The 26854-nt window shown below is 35.4% G+C and overlaps 1 protein-coding gene across 1 annotated transcript in view; it reads right to left on the bottom strand.

Moving 5' to 3' along the window:
* The window catches only part of PCSK6 (proprotein convertase subtilisin/kexin type 6), a 258521-nt gene that overhangs the window by 95261 nt on the left and 136406 nt on the right, over positions 1-26854 (bottom strand). The window contains exon 12 of the mRNA XM_001373227.5: positions 5652-5840. Coding sequence (XP_001373264.1) covers positions 5652-5840 — 189 coding nt within the window. The remainder of the gene's footprint in view (positions 1-5651; positions 5841-26854) is intronic.

Genomic DNA, 26854 nt, shown 5'->3' on the forward strand with positions numbered 1-26854 from the left:
CTGTTGCTTCAGTTTTCTCATCTATAAGATGAGCTGGAGAAAGAAATGGGGTCATGAAAAGTCAGACCTGACTGGACAACAACAATATTAGCATCTGCTTTTAGGTTAGTGTCTATCTATAGTTCTCTTTCCTTTCTGACTCAAAGTCTTAGATTCAGTATCAACTCAGAGAATATAGGGTGGGAATTTTAAAGAAATCTATGGCAATTCTCAAAGGTCATCTATTCGATGATAGAAAAGTTTTATTGTTTATGGAGGGAGTACCCATACTGAAGAAGTCATAGACCTTTGAAGTCCTGGATTGTCAAGGAGTATAAAATTTAGGAAGCTCGAGTATCATCTTACTCCAACCACTTCAGTTTATGAATAAAGAAACTGAAGCCAAGAAAGATTAAATAGCAGTTGTTTCACCTCCGAGAAATGATAAAGTAGATCACAGATGAAGGTTATCCAGGAAGGGTCAGAAGAAGAAGAGAAGAAAGGTGATGATTGGTGGTGGGTGACTTGCCAGCTAAGGAGTCTTGAGGCAGCTACTGGTTATTTGTTAACCTCCTTAACAATAATAAGAGAGGGCTCTATTACTTTCTCAGAGTGCATATCTAAAATGTAACAGAAAATCTCTCAAGACTAATCAAAATGGATAAAAACTGCCTACTTCTTGTAATTCATATAGGCACCTAAGATACTGCCAGAATCTGGAAAGCATTGCCAAAGATTATTAATTAATAACTTAATCAATCATTAAGCATTTGTTAAGTATCTACTATATGCCAGGCATTATTATAGGCCCTGGGGATAAAAAGACAAAAATGAAACTACTCTTTCTTTTATGGAGCAATCAAGATGGACAAGACAAGTACCTAGATAAATATATATATATATATATATATATATATATATATATAATGGTTACAAGGTAATTTTCAAGGGAATACAGAACAAGCTGGGGGCATAAGGAAAGGTTTCCTTTGATATTGGCACTTGAGCTGAGTCTTAAAGGAAACTATAAGAGATAGAAGAGAAAAAGAATTGAATTCTAGATGGAGGGCAGCTGAGATTCATGCATGAGAAACATCAAGAAGGCCAGTATGGCTGGACTATATATGTATGAAAAATAAATAATTTGTAACAAAGTTGGAAATGTAGTTTGTGGCCAGATTGTAAAGGGTTTTTAAATGCCAAATAGAGGTTTATAATTGATCCTTGATTAGAGATCCACTGGAGTTTACTGAGTAGAAGAGAGTAACATGTTCAGATTTGGGCTTTAGGAAAAGTACTTTGATAGCTATGTGGATCTTGGATTGGAATGTAGAGAGATTTGAGATAGGGAGACCAAAGAGTTAATGCAATAGTCTTAGCACAAGATGACGAGTAATGGGATATGTGAAGGAGAAGTGAGTGGAATTAAAGAAATGACAAGATTTGGCAACTGATTCGATATATGGGTCAGTGAAAATGAGGAATCAAATTAAGGATGACATCCTGTGAAAAATGATTGATTGATCCATAGTTTTCTCTCTCTTGAGTACTACTATTTTGGAAGTAAACTAAACAGTGTGATCACATAAATGATTGCTCAATATATCCACATTCATATGTAGTCAATCAAGACTGATTATATAGATATTGATCCACCTTATATTCACATCAGATTAAAAGGATTCTTTCTTATATTATGCTTTTTTAGGCCATAAGGAGCAGGTGTAGGACTGTATATTAAGAGCCACGAGTACACTTACTTAACCACAAAAATGTCCAAGCCAGAGGACCTCTACTCATAATGAGGAAATGACAACTTGAGGAAAGGCATCATCCTGACCTCTAGACCTTTGCCCTCTGACATTTCCTCTTCATACAACTTGGGGAGATAAACATTCTTTTGCCCATCTTATGATCCCTTAATCAATGATGGATGCACATCCAGTGAGCAGAGATGACCCTTACCATCTCCCCCAAGCTATTTTAGGTGCCCTCTGATCCTTTTGTCATTTCCCTTGATTGCCCAACATTGGGTGGGATTCTGCTTGCTGGATGATTGCCCAACTTCTGCCGGTTGCTAGGGTGTGGGTAAAGATCTGCCTATCCATTGCTTGAGACCACGCACGTGGCCACCATTCGGAATTTGTATTCTCTGGTTCACCATCTGGACTGTCTGGGACTTGAGGATTATAAAATCTGTACTAGAGCACAAGGGGGCTTCTCAGATAATAAGGTCTCATTCATTAAAAAGGATCAGGTTCTTTTAATAAATGGTTATTGACTCAGAGTTCTACCACAGAGGTTTTATTACGGATTGGTCAGAAATTTTGGTGTGACAATCCAGTTTGTGAACATGAGTGACTGGAAGACAAAGTTTTGGATATGTTGATTTTTTGACATGCTTTGCATAAAAATATGAAGACTATGCAGGCATAGATGCTGCTTTCTTCACTGTTTATCACTGAAAGCAAGGGACAAAGGTAAGAGAATCAGATTTAGGAAATGAGCAGCTAGTTGCCTAAGAAGATGAAAAGGAGTTTCAATTTCTGGACCAGGGCTCAAGATACAGAAATAGCTGTTTCCTAGTTAGGGATAGGTGTTACTAATAAGAGCTACTCCAAATGAATGCACTCACCTAGAATCTTACCAATCTAATCAAAAGGGCTTTTAAAGGTAAAGGAAAGGAGAGAAGATTCTCTACATAGATCCTCCAATTGAAATACCACAGAAAGTAGCTCAAATGTGGAAAGAAAAGAAATTGAGAAACTCAAGTTAACAGGAGACACTTAAAAAAGGAGAACTTATGGAAACCTATGGTTTCAGTGATATTTACACATGAAATTACTCCAGGAAACAAGCAAGATAAATCAGAGATCCTTAAAGAAGGAAATCACTTTGAAATCATAAGAATCACTGAGATTTTGTGGGATTAACAACCAAGACTAGACTGAGACTCTGGAAGGATAACATTTATTGAAAAGAAACAGGATAATTTGTGCATGTGTATGTTGGGAAGATTGGATAGCATTGTATATTAAGAACATACACTGAATTTTGTATAGAAATCTTGAAGTCAGAGGTAGTATAATGGAACTTTCCTCTAGGAATGGCCTCATTATTCTAGAATGCCATGGCTGGTTAACTTATTTGGCTTGCTCACAGAACTAATGAAGCCAAAGGTTATGGATGTGCCCTCCATTAAGTACATAGGAATATTCTAACAAAAACTCCATGCTAGGACCACAATATCCATTCCTAAGTGGATTTAGCTGTTTTGCAATTGTGCATGCGTGTGTGTGTGTGTGTGTGTGTGTGTGTGTGTGAGAGAGAGAGAGAGAGAGAGAGAGAGAGAGAGAGAGAGAGAGAGAGAAGAGAGAGAGAGAAAGAGAAGAGAAGAGAAGAGAAGAGAAGAGAAGAGAAGAGAAGAGAGAGAGAGAGAGAGAGAGAGAGAGAGAGAGAGAGAGAGAGAGAGAGAGAGAGAGAGAGATATGGCTTAAAGAATAAATGTTGAATAGATTAGCTAAGGCATTAACATTGACACCTCTGGAAAAACATCTCAGGTCACATACCGGACTATCTGTCAAAAACCTAATCTGGGGGGCACTGAGCAGTGGATTGAGAGTCAGGCCTAGAGATGGGAGGTCCTAGGTTCAAATCTGGCCTCAGAGACTTCCCAGCTGTGTGACCCTGGGCAAGTCACTGAACCCCCATTGCCTAGCCCTTACCACTCTTCTGCCTTGGAACCAATACACAGTATTGATTCCAAGATGGAAGGTAAGGTTTTTTATTTTTTTAAAGAACCTAATCTGTATTTGCAGAGGGCATTATTTTTGTAGAAAAGTGACTAGTATTATTAGCTTTAATACTAAGGCTAGTATTCTCCAAAGGAATAGGTTCTCCAAGATTCTCAGTATGAATTAAATTTATTTCTAGAAAACAATTATATTAATTAATGTAGCAGAAAAGCAAAGCTGAGGTGGGTTAGGGTGGAGTGGTAGTATATGTAAGAAGAGCAAAAGAAAGCATCATTCTTATTTTTTCTCTTGGTAACAATTCAACATTCTACTTTTTGAATGGGCACAAAGTCTAGAGCATGCCTCTGATCATTCTTGTTCATATTTTGTATCTCTTCTTTCCTCTCGGAAGATCAATCATATATTTAGAGCTGGAAGAGACCTCAAATCCCATGTAGTCCAAATCCCTCATTTTATAGGATTGAGGCCCTGTAAAAGGCCCTCAGAGATTAAATGGTTTGTCCAAAGTTACACAGGTAAAATCAGCATCATAGGTGGCATTTGAACTCAAGTCTTTTGATTCCAAAATAAGTACAATATCCACTGTTACATGTAGTACTTGTCTCTCAGGACTCCTCCATCCTGCCTCCTTTATCCTAACCTACTTCTCTTCCCCCTTTGCCTTTCCTCTCCTCCTCCTCCATTACTTTGTCCTCATTAAAAGAGAAAGAAAACTTTCTCAGTGCTTATCTTTCCCTCTTCTGCCCAACCTAAACATCTGCCAAAGTGAATTCATTTCCAATTATTTGCATATCATACAGTTGCAACAAAACCTTCCCAGTTTTTCTAAATTTCAGAGATGACTCAATAGTTTCTAAACTAACCTACATCTAGCTTTAGCTAAAGCACTCAAAGACTTACTTTGAGTCCTAAATATGGGAAATTTCTCATGGGTTATGCTAACATCCAGTGCTGTTAAGCCTTCTGTACAGACCTGGCCTCTCACCCCCAAAACAAACAGTCTCCAAAACAAATCTTTCCAGTACATTCAAGCTCTAAAATTCAATTAAATGCTGGAAAAGAAGAGAAATAAAATGTGACTATGGAGGTCTTCAATTAAAATTCCAAAAGAATATATGGCTAAAAATCACTCTAAAGCATATCTCACGTGCAATTAAATTCATAAAGACTATTCTACAACGTTTTCCACTAAACATATTCCCTTCTTTTTTTGCATTGAATGTTTTCCAAGGAAGAATAAAAAATAGTTTGTCTCCAGGACTTTAAAAAAATAGATGACATTTTCTTTCTTTCTATCTATCTATCTATCTATCTATCTATCTATCTATCTATCTATCTATCTATCTATCTAGTATTCATGGATGCTTATGCATACATACAAATATATGGATACATATATCAAAACAGATATAGATACTTGAAACTTTTTTGTTGTTGTTCAGTCCTTCAATTGTATCTGACTCTGTGTAATCCCATTTGGGGTTTTCTTGACAAAGATATTAGAGTGGTTTGCCATGTCCCTTCTTCAGATCATTTTACAGATGAGGAAAATGAGGGAGAATGTTAAGTAATTTGCCCAGGGGTACCCAGCTAGTAAGTATTTGAGGTCATATTTGAACTCAGGAAGATGATTTTACCTAACTTCAGGCTTGGCACTCTATCCACTGCTCTATGTTGTTATAAAAAACAAACAAACAAACCCTACACACTACACTTGTAGTTGCTTGGGAACAACAACAACAACAAAAATGAGAGAGAAACTGATAGACCGGAAATCATGTGGAGCAGGTTTTACTCTTTTTGTTCTAAGTGAGAGTTCTTTTAGGGACATTCTGTACTCAAAACTGACTAGTGTCATCTGCAGCTGTAAATACTGACTGATACCACACACCTCTCAAGCACAGCTTGAATTTTTACCTCCTTGCCAAAAGTTGAGACTTGGTTCCTGAGGGAGAAATCAGGTGAATCTGAAGGTCTCCTCGCCGTGGGTGTGAGATAGAAAGTCGAACCACAACATGTTCTAGAAAAACCACTCGTTGGTCAAAATGGTCTGCACAGGCATTTGTCAGGGCTGTTGTCCGTAGAGTTTGTTCAATGGGAATAATTCTGTAGAAACAAAGAGAGGGGGGGGGGGAATGAAGCATTCTCTTTATATATGTATGCCTAAAGAGATTAACTTCCCCATATTTTTGTTAAGAATCTCTCCAGCATCTTATTAATTTCAACTTTGATAAATCAGTTCCTTTTACACTCATGGCCTTCCATCCTTAAAAATTTTTTAAAAAAATAATATCCTCAATGCTCTAACTTGTTCTCCTTTCATTCCCATCCACAAAATAATCCCTATGTCCTATACTATTCTTTTCCCCAGCATCTACTCCTTTTAACCTATATTACTTGTCATTTTAAACAACCTTCTTCAATTGTGTAAATATTTATAAATATATCCCTCCCTCCACATTATGCCCCACCAAAGGATGTGGCATCTTTTATCACTTTTTGGATTTAATAAATTATCTCTTTTGGGATTTAATACATTCTTATTAATTGATTGATTGATGGGTCAAGCCTATTAAGTTCAATTTTTGCATTGATATGTATGAAATAAAACATAAGGGATACTTTTTGGCCCTGGAGACCTCCAAAGGATGATCTCCTTGTATCCCACTCTGGAAAATAAGTATTTTAGACTTTCTCCCATTTCCTGAGTTTTTGTCCTAGAGGTATTAGCAGCAAGCAAGCATGCAAGTGATATCCTTGTATCTCACGGTGGGAAACAGCACACAAAGCTTTTTCTATATTTAATGTTGGAATTTTCCTATAGATGTCATCACCAAGAAGGTAAGAGGTGGTTCCCAAATAGGAAAAGCAGGCAGCAGTGCACTGGTGCTGACTCCAGTTAAAGACACAGTTAAAGAATCCCATCCAAGAGGCTGGCAATCAACCATGTTATGAAGAGGATAGGACTACTCATAGTGGAAGATGGCTAACACTATTCTGCTGGGCAGAGTGAAGAATAGCACATAAATGTGTGAGAGAAGGACAATGGTGCTTCATCACAGTGACATAGCCATGATGGTCTTGTGGTGTTCTGAATGCTCATTCTCTTGTGTGAATTCTCTGCATCCATCTAAGAAATCTGATCAGTTTAAGGAGAAGCCCACAGAGTGGGGCAGTTCTCTAAAGTATTACTGGTCTGCTATGTCTGGGGAAGAAGCATCAAAGGAAAAAGACTTGGGCAGGGCACCCAGGAGAGCTGCCAATAAGGCAAACTGTTCACGTGTTCAAATAGGAATCATGATTCTACTGCTTGAACCTGAGGCCTTTACTCCTTCCCTTTTGCCTCTCCAAAGACAAGACTGAGGTATACATTTTAGCTCACAGAGGGCAGGATTATAAAACAATTGTTTTTCTATTTTTGAGGGCTAGAGGTTTGAGAAGTTTTTTTTGTGTGTAAGGGTGTGCCCCACTTCGATCTAAGTGGTGATCATACTTTTTAGTATTTCTTACTAAAGGGTTTGTGATGAAGATACAATTGTACCACAAACCTCATTTAAGGATTGGATTTTAGAGTTGTGGGTCCTGCTATTGAAGAAAGTGTGGCTTGGAACACAAGAAAATGGTAGATTAAAAAAAATGACTGAGGAAAGGTGTGAGGTGACAGAAAGAAAAGAAGAGACATTTGTTGGTACTATTCCTTCTTACTCTATCATGACCCAAGAATCAATAAATGGCTAGAAGTATCCTACAGAGAAAATATACTCCCTCCACAAGTTGGACTAAAGCCCCATTTTCCTGGCTTTCTTTTGTTCTCCTAATAAGGAAAGAAAATGAAAAGGCAACAGAGGTGTCAGACACAAAGCAACATGGTGGCATTCACCTCTCCCAACTGTGGCCTGAACCAGATTAAAAGTAACTGAGAAACATTTAACTAAGCAAAACTATAATAGAACATGTAAAATGTTAATATGTGGATTTCTAAGTCAATATGCAGTTGTAGAGATCCTTAATCACAATTTATTGATTCCAATTTCTATTTGAGTTTGACACCATTGATTTATATTATAAACTCATTGCAGTTTTCATATTCAAGAAGAAATCTGACAGATCAGTTACATGAGACTTGTTTCCATATGCATTATCTAATGTGTTCTCCAGACAAAACAACTGGCTAAAATGAAATTCAATCTAAATACTACACTTAAATTCCTGTGGCACAAATCTACCCATTCTGCCTCAACATTTTTTTCACATCTTCATAGATTCTGGGTCTTTAACAATCAAGATTTTCAAAATGAAGAAAGATTGCATTCTTTGCTATATAAACAACCACCACCCACCATCATGTTAATAATTCCCCTACCATGTTGTTAATGCAAAATTTATTAGAGGGAGCAGTTTTGCTATTATGCCCCAGATTTCCCTCTTGGGAGGTTTGTAAACATATGCTTGGAGGCTCTTAGGAATTACATCGTTTGGCTCCATTTTGCTTTAGTCATAAAAAACAATCAAAATAGTTATAAACAGTGATGTAATTCCCTCTGAGAATCTGTAAATATTTGAAAACATGATTTGCATATACCACCAATTGATTTAGAGATGCTGGCTCCTTTCATTGCCTCCTCCAAAGTTTTACTGCTTATGTTTGTTGTTTAGTGGTACCCACCATGACAGATGGAGAACAGACTTGGAAAGCTTTTGAGAGATTCTCAACCCACTACCATGTTGTACACATCCAGGTAAATTATTTTTCATGCAATAAGGAAAAAAGTGGGGAAGGAGATGCAGTCAGGTAGGGCATGAAGAGGGAACCCCCTACCCCCACCCCAATCGACTGACTGGGGATAATCTATTATTTTTCAGAGAACTCAGAAACAGGTTTCTATAACTAAAAACATAGTAATAAAACAACTGATAGCCCCATTTTTTACACTTTTTTAATGCATACCACTCTATATCAAAGTAAACTACAAACAGAAACCTTAATGTGACTCAGAAATTGTATCAACAAGCCAAAGTTTCTGGTAATTCTTGTGATTTTCATTATACCATAGAAATATTATTTGAATGATGTTAGCTCTTTATGTGAAACCAGATGTCTTAAAGGGATTCAAAAGGGCTTTATTTCCCCCAGTTCCATAAGTTAGAAACTTCAAACAAACAAGCAAGGCAACACAAAAGTTTCTGCCTAAAGACTGAATAAATAGAACTAATGTTTAACCAACCAAAGGAATCCAATGAATGCCAATGCCTAAAAAAAGATCAACCTACTGCAATATGATTATAATATGTATGAAAGAGGCAGCAATTTGTAGTGGAAAGAGTACTATGCTTAGAGTCAGGAGAATCTGGGTTTAAATCCTACCTTAGACACTATCTGTATGATGTTAGGCAAGTTCACTTCAACTCCCCAAGCCTCAGTTTCCTCATCTATAAAATGAGAGGGTTAGACTCAATGATCTCTACAATCCCTTCCAACTCCAACTCTGTGAGTCTGTGATATTATTTTTTTAGGTGTTATACTAGTTTCTTTAATGTAGTCATAATTTTTACCCTTGTGAGAGAGGAAGTATAGTATTATGAAATAGACATAGAATCCTCAGTCAGAAGAACTGAGTTGGAATTCCAGTTCTTGTATTTACTACTTTTGTAACTGGGCAAATGACTTAAGTTCTCTGGGTCTTATGTTCTTCATCTGTAAAATAAGAAAGTGGGTTTTGAAGACCTTTAAGGTTCCCCTGCCAGCTCTAAAGTCTATGAGGCTATGAACTTATAGGTGGGACAATCTTTCCTTTGGAAACAGTTAAAATCGCCATCTAATTTTGGAAACATAGACATTATCGCCTAGATAGTCTCAAAACAGTCATCAGTTACAAGACAAAATTCTTAATTTCAGAATTTAGTTGACATGCTTATTTCAATACTTCCAAAGTTCTCAAACTTCCACAGTGTGGGTACTTCCTGCATCAATTCAGATTGCAGTCATTCCTTCCCAAGTTGCTATGGCCAAATATAATTTGTCACCTAGATAAACTTAGCTAGGCTGGTCTTTACACAACAGACAACAGATCAGGCCAATACTTGAAAGCCATCCAGTCTGGCAGGCTTGCCAAAAACTGCCCCTGGTCTTTGACAGCCCAGGGTCACCTCCATACCCATGATAAGACACAAAGTAAGATTTTAGTGAAGGTTTGTTTTTATATAATAATGCCAAATTATATAACTGAGAAGGCAAAGGGACTCTGTTATCTCAATAATTTCTTGGAATAATGAGAAAAGTATGTAATTAAGATTTTAATTAAAGGCACAAATCTCTATATGGACATAATTTCATTTACTCCATGTATATATTTAGTCATTAATTTGTAATTTATTTATTGCTGCTGTTGTCCAGTTATTTCAGTTGTGTCCAACTCTTTGTGATCTCATTTGGGGTTTTCTTGGCAAAGATACTGGAATGGTTTGCCATTTCCCTTCTCCAACACATTATACAGATGAGGAAAATGAGGCCAATAGAGTTAAGTGATTTGCCCAGGGTCACACAACTAATAAGTGTCTGACGTCAGAGTCAAGCTTAGGAATCTATCTGATACCAGGTTCAGCATTCCTGTCAAAATGCCAGCACCAATGACAACACTTTTGGTCTCTGGAAATTTCTGAGAAGAAAGACAGACAGCTTATGAGTGGAAAACATGATCATAAGAGAGTAGGAGTAGTTTAAAGGTATGTCCAGATCAAATCCTCATTAGTCCATAAGAGGTTTGTTCAGATGTACATCATTTGTGGGTTTGGTTTATTCTCAGGGTAAGCCTTGATTTGTAGAATTAAAAGCATTTGTGTTGAAGTGAAATGGAGGCTGGAATAATCATAACTATTGCCTCCCCACACAACATATCAACATTTGGGGATTAATGATGATCAAGTCTTAATAGATGCTATATATACATTATATATGTTAGTATAAATATATATTCCCATATCTCTTAACTTCACCACTCTGGAACACAATCTGGTGATGATCCCCCTGAATTTATTGAGGCTAATCCTTCCAAAGAAGATATCTCCTTGAACTATACTCAAAGACTGTAGTCTGTCTGTCTTTTTTTTTTTTTTGGAACTTTCTTTCTTAGAATCAATAATCAATAGTGTGTATTAGTTCTAAGGCAGGAGAACGATAAAGTCTAGGCAATGGGGATTAAGTGCCTTACCCAGGGGTGCACAGCTAGGAAGTGTCCGAGGTCAGATCTGAACCCAGGACCTGCCATCTCCAGGTTTGGCTCTCTATCTAAAGAACCACTTTGCTACCTCTTATCTTTCTGATTTTGGGGGCCTGCTGGAGCTTCTATTTCACTAGCAAAACTTCAAGAATTTAGGTTCATTCCCAAGCAATGATAAGACTTCTAAGTAGGACTTTTGTGGAAGTCCAGAAGAACAATGCAAATAAAAAAGCCCTCAAATATCAGGCTTTGAAGTACCTTGTGTTATCAAGGCTAACACCAATGACTCAGAACCACAAATATTTCACAAATAAATAATACAGACAGATATCAACATCCATCACTCACTAGGAAACAAAAAGGTCATGGTTCATTTTAATTAAAAAAAAAGAGAGAGAGAGAGAAATGAATAGGCCCATATCAGAAATTGTATCACAACCTATCAAATAGTTAAGCACCTGCACCTAGTCTTTAATTTGAAGTAAATGGATAATGCAATCAAATTGAATCCTATTTACTCATTTGAAGGGGGAATTAGTGAACATGGGAGAAATGATTCCATCATGCTAACAAAAGCAACTCAGTTAGAAGGAAATTCTAAGAACATGAAAGAACAGAAAATCATGCATCTTGTATCATGCACAATTTGTTGTTGTTGTTCAGTCAGGTCCAACTCTTCCTAACACCGTTTGGGGTTTTCTTGGCAAAGAGACTGAACTGGTTTGCTCTTTCCTTCTCCAGATCATTTTACAGATGAAGATAAACAAATCCACAGAGTTAAGTGATTTGTCCAGGGTCTCACAGCTAGTAAGTGTATGAGGCCAGATTTGAACCTATGAAGATGAGTTCCTGTTTTCAAGTCCAGTTCTCTATCCACTGGGGCATCTAGCTGCCATGATGCACAAACTTGGCATTCTGTATATATAAAATCAGAATCAAAGAGCTAGAAAGGACCCCAGTAGGTTAAGTGGCCCATCTCTTGATGCTAGAAATGTGAATACCACTTGAGTTGTCACTCAAGACTGAATGAGGACAGAATTGTAATTACAGTTCCCCATTTGGGAATGATCGGTTTTAGCTGAGGTCAAACCCCTTCGAGTTATCCTTTGAGTCTAGGACACCTCTCTCTGACTAATTAGTGAAAAATTATTCCATGTAATCTTGTCGAAGAAGATTCGAAGAGATATAATAGGTTAATTTATTTTAAAAGGATCTTGAATGATAAAGAAATGATATTTCTTTTGCAAATATATGCCAGAGTTGAATCCCTTTTATATTCAAGTTGATTTCATGTCACATTTTACTGAACTTGTATTCTTTTTTCAGGTCATTTCCACATATCAATGAAGAGAAAAACTAGTCAAAAGTCTAGATAATTGCTCTCCAAGAGCTGGAAGACCATTAGTCAGTTGCTACTTGAGTTTCTATTTCCCTCCAATATGTTGTCTTTTCTTCCTTAAATAAGAGGCAAACATAATGTCAAAGATACAATACTTCTAAATTTAAAGGGGAAAAACCCTAGGGGTTTATAGTATTCTGGATTCCTTTACATTCACACAACAACATTTTCAGAGATGAAGAAGGGTACAAGAAGCATCCTACTAGTGAATGGGTAACTTCATTTCTCTATGCCTTGGTTTCCTCATCTCTTCATAGTCTAGATGATGTCTAAGTTCTCTTTTTAGTTCAAATCATTTGTGATTTTATAATCTTTTATGGTCCTTTATAGCTCTTAACATCTTCCCATCCTCTTTCTCTCCTCAATATCACCCTAACTTGGCACCTTTAAGGATGGTCCCATCCTTTTGTGTGCCATAGTGTGATATAATGGATAAAGTAGGAGAAGCAAGATGTAGTTTTTAGTTCTGACTGCCACTAAAGCTGCATGAACCGGTCATGTCACTTAACCTTTCCATCTCATTCTTTGTCTATAATATTAGGTAAGCAAGAGGATAAGATCCCATCTGGCTCTGAAGTTCTATTCTCTCTCTCTATTAAATGAATATTGTATTCAAAGCTTTCAGAAGGAATTCAAAAGAATTACAGACAATCCCCAACTTACATTTCTTTTGTTATTGAAAATCTGTCTATAATGTATTAGTCCTTTCTTACCTTTGTAAGAGCAGACTGCTGAACATAAATGAATCTTTGATGAAAAAGGATCTTTCAGGGCCCCAGGGTCAACTCTCAGAAGAGCAATTTTCATTTCATAGTATTGTGTAGTAATATTAATAGCTTAATGGTAATAACTTACATTGACAGGTAAGCTATTATTTTTAATAATGTCTTAAAAGACATGGGTCATCAAAGATTTAAAGCCTGAATAGACAGTGTGGAATCTAATCAGAGCTGCTAAAAAAAGTATATTTTCCAGGATACTTATGGAGTTGAACAAAAGAGTTTTAAATTTAAAATGGAGGGAGAGAAAGGACATCTTGCATCTTATCCACCAACAGTTATAATAGAATTGATAGCAAGTATAACATAAGAAAAAGACTATCAATGGAGAGGACCTGTAATTCACAGGAAACAATATCCAAGAAGAGGTATAGTAATAAAATGAATGGCTCTAGATATCAATCCACAAATGTGAAGACTATGGAAAATAAGCAAGGGAAAATATATTGTTTGTAACTCAATGAGGTTGATTTTGTAGGTATTGCTATGATTTGATGAAATGGGGTTTATAAATGGAATGTGACCATGGAAGGGCATACCTTATTCAAAATGAATCTATTACATAAAATTCTGAAAAGCTATATACTCCTGAAAAGAAATCTATGAAAGGGTGGGGAGAAATATTTGGGGAAAATTGGGCTAAGGGTCAAAAGAAAGAGAAACAATATTGTGGTGTGAGCACTTCAAAAGCAATAATATGATACAAAGTAGATAAAAGTTCAAGAAACAAATCACAAACCTGAAAGAGAAACATAGTATTATAGAATTGGGAGATTTAATTTACCAGGGCACCTCTTTGAGCTTCCCTATATTAAGCAGAGGAGCTGATGAGTTTTTTACTTACTTTAATGATAATTTAAATTTTAGGAAGTAGAAGAAGTAATGTAGGTGATAACTCATTCGGACCTGGTTCCAACCAATAAGAAGAAACTTACTGCTAAAGAACAAGTCATGGAAACTTTGAGAGAAAATGAACATTCTATAATAAAGTCCACAATAGATAGGACAGGGAAATCAGGCATAATCCAATGTATACCCTAGATTTGAGAGAATAAAATTAAGAGGAAAAAGTAGGATTATATGAACTCCAATTTCATAGGGGGAGCAGACTAAAAAAGGAGATGTTCTTATGAACAAAATTCTGATAACATAAGTGATACCAAAGAGAGACACCCATATGTATACAAAGGGAACTCATTGATCCAATTTAGAAATTCAAAAGTCAAGCAGAAATTGGAAGCAAGGACTATTAACTAAGGATAAAAATAAAGAAATGGTATAAACTTGTGGGAATAATTTTAGGCATGCTAAAATTGAGAGTGAGCTTCTCATGGAATGGCTGGTTATAAATATGAAGGACAGAAAAAAACCCCATTTAAAATGTTGGTAACAAGAGGAAAATTAGAGATGAAAACGATGAAACTAAGGATAGATGATAATGAATGATATGAAGAAAACATAATCAACCAACTTTTATTGAACTTCTGTTTACCTAGATGGAAAATTTTAAATAATGATTTAGTGTACAAGTGACAGTATGCCTCCTATCTATAGATCAGACTAAGTTTGGAGATATATCACCAAGAGTCCATAGGATAATACAGTCAACAACACTTCTTAAGCATCTTTCAAGCTATAGAGGAGTTATAATATTCACTGGTAGGAGTACCATTATTGATGAAATAAAAAAATCCTTGTTTAGCACACTGAAGTAATTATTCTTTAATGAGGACAATGACTTTCAGAGATAGCAGGATAGAATAAGGATAGTTAACAGTATTTTGAAACCCAAGAAATTTGAGAAAGTAGTAGGAAAGAATTTAGCTTTCCTCATTAAATTCAAGTTACCAAGACTGGCTGAACCACATCCAGATAATGTAAGGATTGAAAATATGATTGCCAAACTATTTTGGGTGATTTAATAAAAACTATGGTGAGTGGGAATACTTCCACAAGATTGGATGGGCAAATGTGCAGATTTCCAATAAAGAGGAAAATAAGGAGTATTTAAACCACAGACTAATTACTTTAATTAGTGGCAAAAACTCTAGATTGATTGGGACTATTAAGCAAAATGGTGATCACCAAGGGCTACAAAAATGGGATTTGTTTAAGGAGACTGAAGTAGATACACAAGGAACTAATCAGCTTATACAGGAAGGATAGATTTTGCCTGGATTAACTTAATTTCCTTTCTTACAGGATTATTAAACTGGTAAATCAAGAGAAAGAAGATGTGGAATGTCTGAATTTAGTGAGGCATGTGACAGAGTTGCTCATTATACAGTATGAAACTTGAGGGCTACATGATAGTATGATAAGGTATATTTGGAACTAGCTGAATGACAAATAATGTAAACCAAAGGATCAGTTTAAATATTTATATGTCATTTAGATCAAGGCATACATAGATGGCAATCTTATCAAACTGATTGATGTCATGAAACTTGGAAGGACCACTAACATGTTGGATAAGAAATTTAAAACGTTCTAAAAAAGATACTTACAGATTAAAGTAATGTGCCAAATTTCACAGAGTCATAGAATTTCATAATGGGAAGGCACTTCAATGGTCATCTAGTCCAAACCATAAAAAACAAGACGTTGCTGCTATAATATACCCAATTCTTATTTGATAAACATGTCCTTAATGCCTTTAACTATATCACACTGATAAAAATATTAAATAACAAAAATCTTTGGGACAATCCATTGGAGACCTCCTGTCAAGAGGGTTAAGATAACATTATGGATCGTTAACAAATGCTCTTTGAGTCTAGTGATTCAACCAGTTTCAAATCCATTCAATAATACTATAACTTAGCTAATATCTCTTGATCTTTTCCACAAGAATATAATTCAGCAAAGGCTTTGCTAAAGTTAAGCAAATTTTATCTGTAATAGTACCCTGTTCTACCAGTTTAGTAACTGTCAAAAGAAAAAAAAAAGGTTAACTTGGCATGACCTGTTTTGGATGAAGCCATGCTGGCTCTTTGTAATTACCATTTCCTTTTCTAAATGTCCTGAACCCTTTAAAAAGATCTATTCTAAACAAAAAAATAAAATAAAATAAAAAGACTTATTCTAAAGTTTTCTCAGAATCAAATTCAAGTTCATTGGTTTATGGTTTATAGAACTTATTATCATTTTTTGGAAAAACAATCCTATTTTTCCTCTCCACAATTTAAAAATCTTTAATCTTATCTAAAATCTTTAAATAACAGTAATCATACCTGCCAGTTATTTTAGCCTACTAGGAGATAATTCATATGACTCAGGTGATTTGAATTCATCAGAGGTAGTCAGTTGTTCTATTGCCTAAGTCTACTTGCTTAAATTGGGGATCACCTCCCAGAGAGCTATTTTTGTTGTCATTTCCTGTGCAAAGGTCATTCTCCTTTGCAGAAAAATCAGAAATAAAAAGTTAAATGGTTATGCTTTCCCTTTATTGTCAGCTATCATTATCCCATCCACCCCAAATGATAGTTGTATTCCTTCTTTTATCCTTTCTTCTCTTTTTTCCCCCCAAATAGCTTAAAAACACTTTTCAATGTTTTTATACTTTTGTGAGTCTCAGCTCATTCAGATCTTTAGCACTTCTGTTACTTTCTCTTTTGTGTCTTTTTATGTATTTATTTTTATAAAAAAAATCTAAATTGGTACATTTCCTCTGTACCAACACTAGTCTACTCAAGCAACGCACTTCTCCTCTGTCCAACAAAACTGTTCCTCCTTGCTAGTTCAGAATTTAATTCTGAGAATTTCCCATCATCTTTCTTGGGTTGACTTCCCCCACAGAATTTTAATCTGTAGCAGCCCTTATATCTAATCTTTCTTTCAACCCCTTAAAAGCATCTTTCCCCAAAACTAGAATGCATACCACACTATTCCTTGGTTTTTCTTTTCTAACATAAACTTCAGGAGGGAGCAATTACTTCTTTTAAGGTTACTATCATTTTTATTCCAGCAACCAGTTTTCCCTGTTAGTGAGAATTTGAATTTTTAAAAAATTCCTCTTGTTGGTTTCTCTACTTTTTGAAGGATGGAAATATCATTAAATCATATCAACAAGTTAGCATCTTTTATGTTTTTGTCGAAGAGACAGCTCCAGAAAATGTCCAGGTAATAGAAGTTTCCTATCACTACTATGTTATGTTTCTATGTCAAGCTTGTGATCTACTTCCTAAATTCTTGACCCATTTTCCTTTTCTGTATTCTACTCCGACAAAACTGCTGCTGTTTCTGCCTCAAATGCTTCTTCTACCTCTGGATTTCTTCAGGTGCATGTCTTCTTCATATACTCCTTTAATGCTTCTCCATCACCAGAGCCTTTTATCTCATCTATTACTTTTGAATGAAGTAGACTCATTCAGGGCTATATAATTACCATGAATATCATCTAAGTTCTCATTATTACTATGAGGACAAATTTGTCATCTTGCTTTAGGATCTTTAGTTCCCTTAGCTTGTTGCCTACACTTGAGGCACATTTGTAGACATCTAAAGTCATGGATTTTACTACTTTTCATTTTCTTGGATTTTGTCTCCTATGAATTCCTAGACATCTCATTTACTATTTTCCCTCCTTCACTGTATCTGCTTTCTATTATATCTAATTAGTGGATATACACATATTTGTCTACCACCAACTATTCCTTTTGGGCAGCTAGGTGGCATAGTAGATGGAGCACTGGGCTTGGAATTAGGAAGGTTCACCTTTATGAACTCAAATCTGATCTCAAATATTTATTGAGTGACCCCAGGCAAATCACTTAACCTTGTTTTACTCAGTTCCTTATCTGTAAAATGAACTGGAAAAGGAAATGACAAACCACTCCAGTATTTTTGCTAAGAAAACTCCAAATGAGGTCATGAAGAGTCAGATATGACTGAGTGCCTAAACAGCAACAACAATCCTTTATATTTTAAAGTCCTTTTTATTAGATTTGTAAGATACTAGATAAATACATTCTTACCAGCCTTTGTTAAGTATACTCTAAACCTGGCTAGAAAACTATAATTGTTGTGTTTTAAACTGTGGAAAGGGATGCCAGATTCTATTCTCAGACACCATCTTTTTAACCAGAGTAGGAAAATATAATCAATCTCTTGCCTTAGATTTTAGATTTCTTTTGACAATTTCATTTGTGCCCATGTGAATCATCAGAAGTTGGTAATAGTAATTTGTTGAAGTTCTCTGTTGGTTTTTGTTTTTTTTTACATATGTATCCTAGGAAGACAATAGGTTTTTCTATTGTTATTAGGTCAACAAATGTACTACTTACTAAGTAATCATCAGTCACCATTATTATATTTTCCTTTGTCCCTTACTCTCATTTTATCACTTTTATGAATTTGTCATTTCTTGGAAGATTTCTTGGAAGAAAAACAGTTACTTCTTCAGAATGTTCAGTTTACTCCTCCTCAAGAAGGGTCTCAAGGTAATTTTTTTGGTTTCAAGTACCATTATTAAAGATAAAATGTAAAAGGACCAAATGTAAAGGTCACAATTCAACTGCCCAAGTATAGGCTATGATAGATGTAGCAAGGCAACAACAGATGATGTGAAAAAGACAGGAATTTTAGTGTACATTTAGAAAACTCAATGAGTCCAAGGCATGCCATGCAGGTTTGTTTTTTTTTTTTTAAGGCTAAGGTAATCTTAAGTTATATTAAAAGATGCAAAGCATCCATAAATAGGAAAGCAGTAGTCCTGCTATACTCCAGATTGCTCATATCATATCTGGAATATCATATTCAGTTTGGGGCATCAAATTTCAGGAAGGACATTGACCAAATAATCATGGCCATGATAGTCAAGATAATGAAATTCATTTGATTTGTATGGAGAAAATTTAAGGGAGATGGGCTATCTTCAAATATTCAGGTGTGGTAGATCAGAGTTTTTGTTTGATTTTTGCTCCCAAGATTTGAAAGTCCATCATATGGCAGATCAGTTAGATTTATTCTACTTGTTTGTATAGGGCAGAACTAGAAGCAACTAATCAAAGTTGCAAAGTAGATTTTGACTGGATACAAGGGAAAATTTCCTAGTAATATGAGCCACCCCAAAGCAAAATTGGCTTCCTCAGAAGATCTTGAGTTCCCACTACTGGCAATCTTCAAGCAGGGCCTGGATGATCATCCATTATTTGTCAGTGATATCCCACAAGGCATTATAGCTCATTTATGAGTGGGGCTAAAAGATCTCTTCCAATTCTGAGTGTGTGAGATCAGCCTTTAAGATTCATTGTATAAAACTGTTTGCATATATTATCTCATTCAGTGCTCATATCATCTTCTAAAAGAGGCAATATGTTATTATGCTTATTTTATAGAGTAGTAAATAGGTTCAGAGTGGCTAAAATCATTTGTTCAGGGTTACATAGCTAATTAGCATTGTAGTCAGAGTTAAAATATGATTTTTCAGCCTTAAATTCAGTCTTCTATATATATATAGAGAGCTGCTCTTGCAGTATCTATTAAAGAGATGAACTGGATGTGTGTACTGAGACCTTCTGAATATTTTTATTGTTGTTTCTTCTTACCAAATCCTTGATACAGCCTTATTGTGTCTCTCATGAAAACAGAGTACAGAGGAGGGAAAATTGGACTGAAGGTTCAAATTATTTGGGCTCTATTTTTTACTGAACAATAAAGGAGAATTCAAGGTAGATTAAATGAGCAATCAGAGAGGATTTTGATACTAAGATTTTGAGGCTAGGAGACAAACTACCTCTAAAAATGGGGATAGTGCCTCTTCTAAGATTATAATTAGTGTAGATAGAAGATACATTGTTTTAGGAATTCATATAACTACAAATTTATATCTTATATTGCTTATTCAATGAAGTTTTCTTTGATTAGTAGATCTTTTATATTGTAAACAAACTGATTCCATTCTTAGTTTTGAAAAAAAAATTTTAATAAAGAAGCTACCTAACAGTCTGAATGGATAGATAAGTTTGCTATAGATTAATTAATCAGGTAGTATAACATTTAGTATTTAGATTTCTAGGAAATTGGTTTTCTTTTCCTCTGCACTTTGGAGTGCCTCCCTTAGAAGGAATGTTTCTTTGAGATGAACTGAGTGAAGAGATAAGATATAGTGAGTTACTACTGTCCTTCTATGGTTTCTATTTGTTGAGCTCATACAAAGTACAATATACAAAGCCCCATTCATGGCTAGAGAGAGATAATTTGTTGTTGTTGATGATGGTTAATGCACTTTGGGGTAAAACTACAGCCAACTTTGGATTATCTTTAAATAGATTATCCGTTACCCACTTCTAGAGAAAAAATTGTTGGAGTTGGATAGATGCAGACCAAAGCATACTATCTTTCACATCAGTGTATTTATGGTTTTATTTGGGGGTTTTGGTTTTGTATGAGTATGCTCTTACAACAATGACCAATATGAAAATACATTTCACATGGTAATACTTATATGGCCCAGATCAAATTTCGTACCCTCTCCAAGTAGAGGGAGAGAAGGAAGGGAGGGAGATAGTTTAGATCTTATAATTTTGGAAAACATATATGGAAAATATTATTACATATAATTGGGAAAACAAAATCTCTTTGAATTAAAAACATAGAGTATCTTCTGGGTTGACTTTCCACAATGAAACAATGTCTGCTTAATCAGGACTTACTTAAAGGGGATCAAAACTAAAAATAAAAAATGAGGTGATATCTGAGTGGTTGAGAACAGTCCTACATTCATTTATTTATCATATGCTACTTCATGCTAAGGCATCACACAGGATAACATCATTCTATAAAATTTCTTACTTTCTACTTACTTACATTCTAGCTGGGGAGATATGATAAAGCACATGAATAAATTACAATATAAGTAATTTCTAGGTTATATTCCAAATCTTGTTTGAAAATCAGTTCTTTGTACTTGGAATGCATTTTCCCTCAGAACTTGCAAAATGTATTCCAAGTTCAAAATAGGGACACCAAGAACACATCTCCCACTCTGGTAACATCAAAGAGCAGGTGGGTAGAGTGATTGGTATGTAACCAACCCACTAGTAACTTATTAATACTCTGAATCAGCATAACAGAAGGCATTTTCCTCAAAGAGTAATTGTCTTCTCAGAGAGGGGCTCCAGACATGTCCCACTGTTCTGTTCAATATTCACAAGTGGAGACTGCTAGAAAACATAGCCTATCAAAGGACCAATAGACATAAGTGCTGGAAGGGATTTTAGAGACAATTCAATTCAGTAGAGTTGATATGAAAAGCTTCAGTAAGTGCTCATAATGTTCCTGGCATTGTTCTAGAAGGGGGACACAGGTAAGCAAATACATACAAAGATGTATGTATATATAGACAGGTACAGATAAGCAAATACATATATTCATACACACATACATACACACACACACAGAGGCTGAGAGAGAAAGACAGAGACAGAGGGAGGATAATAAAAGAATCTTGGCAAAGGAGAGAATTAACAATTAGAGAGATCAGGAGAGGCTTCAGGAAGGAGGTGGCACTTGAAGCGAACATTCAGTGGAGCTAGAGATTCCAAGAGATAGAGGAAAGTGATCATAACATTCATGGCATGTCCACCTAGACAAAGAAGCTGGAGATGGAATATTGTATATAGGTGTGGAATCAACTATGCCTGAGAAAAAGTCAATGTGAAATTAGGTTGGTGCTGGAAAATGGAGGGATTTAAATAATAAAGAAAGGTGTTTGTATTTCTACTTGGGAGCCCAGGAAGCTTCATGATCTCTTCTCTTCCTTGGGCCTTTAGGTTATCTAGCTCAACTGCTTCCCTTGATAGATGAACCTACCTAAGGCCTGGGGAGAGACAGGGCTAAATAGTTAAGAGAATGTTGTGGGACCTTGGGTAAATTAGTTTCTTATTCACAGTTTTCTCATCTATAAAATGAGTAGATCAGATCAGAACATTTCTAACTTCCCTTCTAGGTCTAAAATCATATGAAATGGAGGCCTAGAGATGACTATATAGGTAGTCTGTAGCAGAGTGGATTTGAACCGAGGTCCTCAGACTCCCCCCACCCTAATTTTAAATCCTTACCTTCTGTCTTAAAATCAATACAAATATTAGTTCCAAGGCAGAAGAATGGTTAAGTGGTAGGTAATTGGAGTTAAATGAATCACCCCAGGGTCACCCAGCTAGGAAATGTCTGAGGCCAGATTTGATTCCTCCTGACTCCAGGACTGCAGCTGTAACCACTGAGACACTTAGCTGCTTCTGCAAATTAATATTGGAGTGGAATTGCTATTTTCCTCATACCATGCCAATCCTCTCCACACATGGGAGAGATAATAATGAGTGCTATAGGAGTGCAATGAAGGTCTGGATATGGTATCTGTGTAGATTTCTCATAATATGCCAAAGTGAAATTTGTATTATACCTTGCCAGAGTCTGTAAAATATCGCTTCCAGTTTCCATGGTCAAGACCCTATCTGAACACAACTTCTTATCTTTCCTTATTCCTAAGTCCTCCTAAGCCCATTCTTTTCCTTACCTAGTGTAAGACTTGAACTCATACCCATATTACAACTGTAGCTTCCTAATTGCTCTTTCTTTTTCTCTCACTCCTCTCCAATTTAACCCAGACACTAAGGCCATCTTATTTTCCCCAAAACACTATTACTTTCATCATATTCTTTTTACAGTCTACATCTCTATCATATAGCCCTTGCTCTTATTCTTGGGGACATCAATTTATATTCTTGAAGACCTAGTTCATTTAAGTACTGAGTTCTAAATATTGGATGGGCAGCAAGGTGGCACAGTAGATAGAGTGCTAGACCTCCCTAAAAGACTCATCTTTCTGAGTTCAAATCTGGTCTTAGACACTTACAGGCTTTTCACCTTTTCATCTCAGGATTTCCACCTTAGCCACACTAAAGAATGGTACAATCCTTGATCTCACCACCATACAAATAAGTTTCACTTCCTATGAGCCTATGAATTCTAAAATTTATCTCAACATGATTTCTTATTTTTTCCTTTTTCTCATTTCTCCTAAAATTCTTCTTGTCCTCATTACAGGAGCAAGTCATTTAATTCAGTGCTATCCTACGTCATTACTCCTTCTTTGACTCATTTTCATCCTATCTCAATCTTGAATGTAGAATAAAGCCACTCAATAATATACTGTTCTAATTTTGAAAAAAAATTCCTTCTCTTTTTTATTGGAGGTCCTTATTGATCCACCACCTTTAGTTACCCCCACCATCTACTTTCTCTGACTTTACTCATGTGCTGCTGAATGGGGAAGTAATGCAATTATGCTGAGTAGACCTATCATAAATTAACTAATCTTATTACTGCATGATAACTTTTAAAATTCATTGTTATTTGATTATTATACTCTATACAGTTGGTTTAAAAAATCTTTTCCTCTTCCTTTTCTCCTATTTTATATCTCAGACACTCTTCATATTATCCTTCATTATTTCCTTCTTTGCTCTAATTTACCCAGCCAAGACCTACCCACACCTTGTAACTTCGAATCCATCCCCTTCTATCTTTTCAGGTAGCTTGCTCTCTCCCAATTAGTCACTTTCTGTCTCGACTGGCTTCTTCCCTGCTGCCTACAATCAAGTTTAGGTCTGCTGATCCTTTAAACCTTCACTTGACTCTGCAATCCCCTCAACCTATTATCCATATCTTACCTCATTTTCACTGTTAACCTTCTAGTAAAAATTGTCTATGTTTATCTCTATTTCCTCTTATTTCACTCACTTTTCAATTCAGTTCAATTTTTTCTCCTCTTCAGGTAACTAAAACCTACTCTCTATCCATGGCAGTCAATGATATTTTAAATGCTATATCTGATGTCATTTTCTCAGTCCTCAGACTGTCCCCTCATTTCCCTCTTATAAAAAGTCTTTCTCTTCTCTACAACTCAGACAGGAAGCCTTTCTTGGCTCCCCTGAACCAATTTCTAGTGCCTTCCTTCCCAAATTATCTTGCATATAACTACTTTTTAAATACATTTTTAAATTAACCTTATATTTATCCAGCATTTGTTTTATATGAGCTTGTCAATCCTATTAGAATATAAGCTTATTGAAAGTTGGGACTGTCTCCTCAGTGAGACTGAGACATTGCTAGTAAAAATGAATCAGAGGTTTCATTTCTTTTTTATTCTTTAAATCACCTAGGACAGTGCTAGGCATATAGGGCCTTTGTTATACCATTTACTACATTTGGAATTCCCTTCCATTCATCTCTGCCTTTGGATGGTCTATTCATTCTCTAAGACCCACTTCAAATATTATCTCCTCCAGAAAGTTTTCCCTGATTTCTGTACTAAGAAATGAGATTTCATTCTTCTAGTTTTACCCACCTACCCACATTTAAGTTCCTATATTTTATTCTTCAGTCTAGTTATTTTTTACTATTGCACATATGTGTTTTTCATGTCCTCCAAGCTAGACTGTAAGATCTATAAGGGCAGATAAAGATCATGTTTAAATATTTTTCTATCTCTATCCCATAGACTAGCATAGTATTTTGAATATAGTAAGCATTTAACAAATAGTCATTTAATGAACAAATGAACAGTAGGCACTTCATATTGTAAGGGACCCTAATTAGATCATCTAATCTGACTCTCTCATTTTAATTAAATTGAATCTGTGCCTTCTTTCTCCACCATTAGCATAGAGAATCAACTGTTATCTGTAGATTACACATTTCTTTTCATTTAGGTAAGCACAGACCAACACTGAGCTATCAACCCAGGATGGATTGTAATTTCTCAAATCAGTTTAAACAAACAAAATGCCTAAATCATGTCTTACTGTCTTTAAGCTTGTCTAATGTTTGATAATTCAATAGATTAATGATTTCTTCAATGGGAGGATTCCTTCCATACCTGACGATTATAATCCATCTCTAGCTCCTATCCTATGTGATTCTAATTGATGCTTTTCCTTTGATCCTCTACAGAGGGTCTACCTTATTTATTGGAGGCTTTCTTCAAGTCTAAAATTTGACTTAATAGTTGTCCTAATAACTATCTAAAACTATGCTACTTCATAGTTGAATAAAGGAAATCTTAGCATTTTTCATAGAACTCTGAATTATTAAGAAAGCAAGGATAAAACAGATTTGAAGAGTCTCAAGGGATACACAAGACATTTAAAAACCACATTCCTTTTTGTCCCAAAACATTGAAGTAATTTAAATCTAAAAAACAAAATAAACATAATTTCAGCTCCATTCCCATGGAATAAAGACATTTGCATAGTTTGCAGCAGGGAAAAACTTATCAATTTTCTAAATGGGGTTATGCTTATACTTCTGTTGTCAAAGTGAGATGCTCAGCCTAGATTAAGGCCATTAGAGCTCCATGAGCAAATGAAAATTGATTAGTTTTTATAATTATATTTGAGTTTCACAGCAGGACCCTAGGCTTAGCCAAAACTTTTGTCTTCTGGCATCTTTAATCACAGCATATTACTCTAACAAATTATTTTCCTCCACAATATAAGTATAAACAGAATCATGATATATGGCTTAAAAAAATCTAGTCCTATAATTTCATGAGAAATTTACTGATTGTTTTCCTGACACATTATCCAAATTTTCTTGGCCTTCAGTTTTAATAGATACCATGGGAAATACCTACACTGATGAAATCATTTGTACAACAAAGTATTAAAAAGAAGAATCTCTTATTATCACAGTATTTGTAATATCTCTACCATTATAATATAAATTCCTGTTAGTGAGCTCAAAGAAAGTAATGGACAGTATGCTGTTGTAAAAAAAAAAAACAGATCTTCTTCTCTCTTCAAATCTTACAAATCTTTTCTTACACTGTTCATATTTTTTCAGTGTACTATCCCTTATTTTCATTCAGCTCACTTACAGTTATCCTATGAAAAAGTACATATTATAATTGCTTAATAAGAAGAAAGTCAGAATTGAGACAGGTTATATGAATTTACCAAAATTATCTACATCTAACTACCCTCTAAGTTCTATGATGCCCCATCTGGAAATATAAATTCTTCTATTTCTAGTATTATATTTATAGGTTAGGGTCTTTTCTGAATGACGTTTTAGCTTAAGCAGCAAAGAGTATTCTTTTTTATATGGAGCATGCCATCTTTTGCTAAAGAAATTAAATGCCATTTTTCTGAATGGCAACTAATTTTTCCCATTTTCACAAAATCCCAACCCAAGAGTGAAGGTATAAGTCCAGCTAATAAAAGCAGAAATGCTATTTCCTGAGTATTGGCTGAGAGAACCAAGTTGACACCTTAGGGGCAAAGCTTTCAACATTAGATCCAACTTAAATGTGATTATCTCTCTTTAAGAATAATTTTGTCCCAAAGGGATTAGGCTAAGTGATAGAGCTAGATGGAGAGACTGGACCAGATACATCTTATTATGACTTCTTCCGCTGTTATCATCACTCATGAGGCTGTACAAGGACCTCAAAACATCAAAGTACTGATTAATATCGCATCCCATTATCCTTCAAATTCAGAATACTTCCAGGAGAGTCAGGAATCAGGGACAATTCTAAATCTTTTTCCAAGTCTTTTCTAAAGTTCAGTTCTATGAGCAGAGCTATCCAACCATTTGTCCCATCCCAGAAGAGCATTCTCCTTCTATGTAAGAGGAAGTACACAAGCACACATGTAAAAGAGGAATCTATGGGAAAAGATTCTATTTCTCTCTCTTTCTCTCTCTCTCTTTCTGCTACTC

Source organism: Monodelphis domestica, chromosome 1 (assembly GCF_027887165.1).
Source record: "Monodelphis domestica isolate mMonDom1 chromosome 1, mMonDom1.pri, whole genome shotgun sequence".
In the NCBI taxonomy this organism is placed as follows: domain Eukaryota; kingdom Metazoa; phylum Chordata; class Mammalia; order Didelphimorphia; family Didelphidae; genus Monodelphis; species Monodelphis domestica.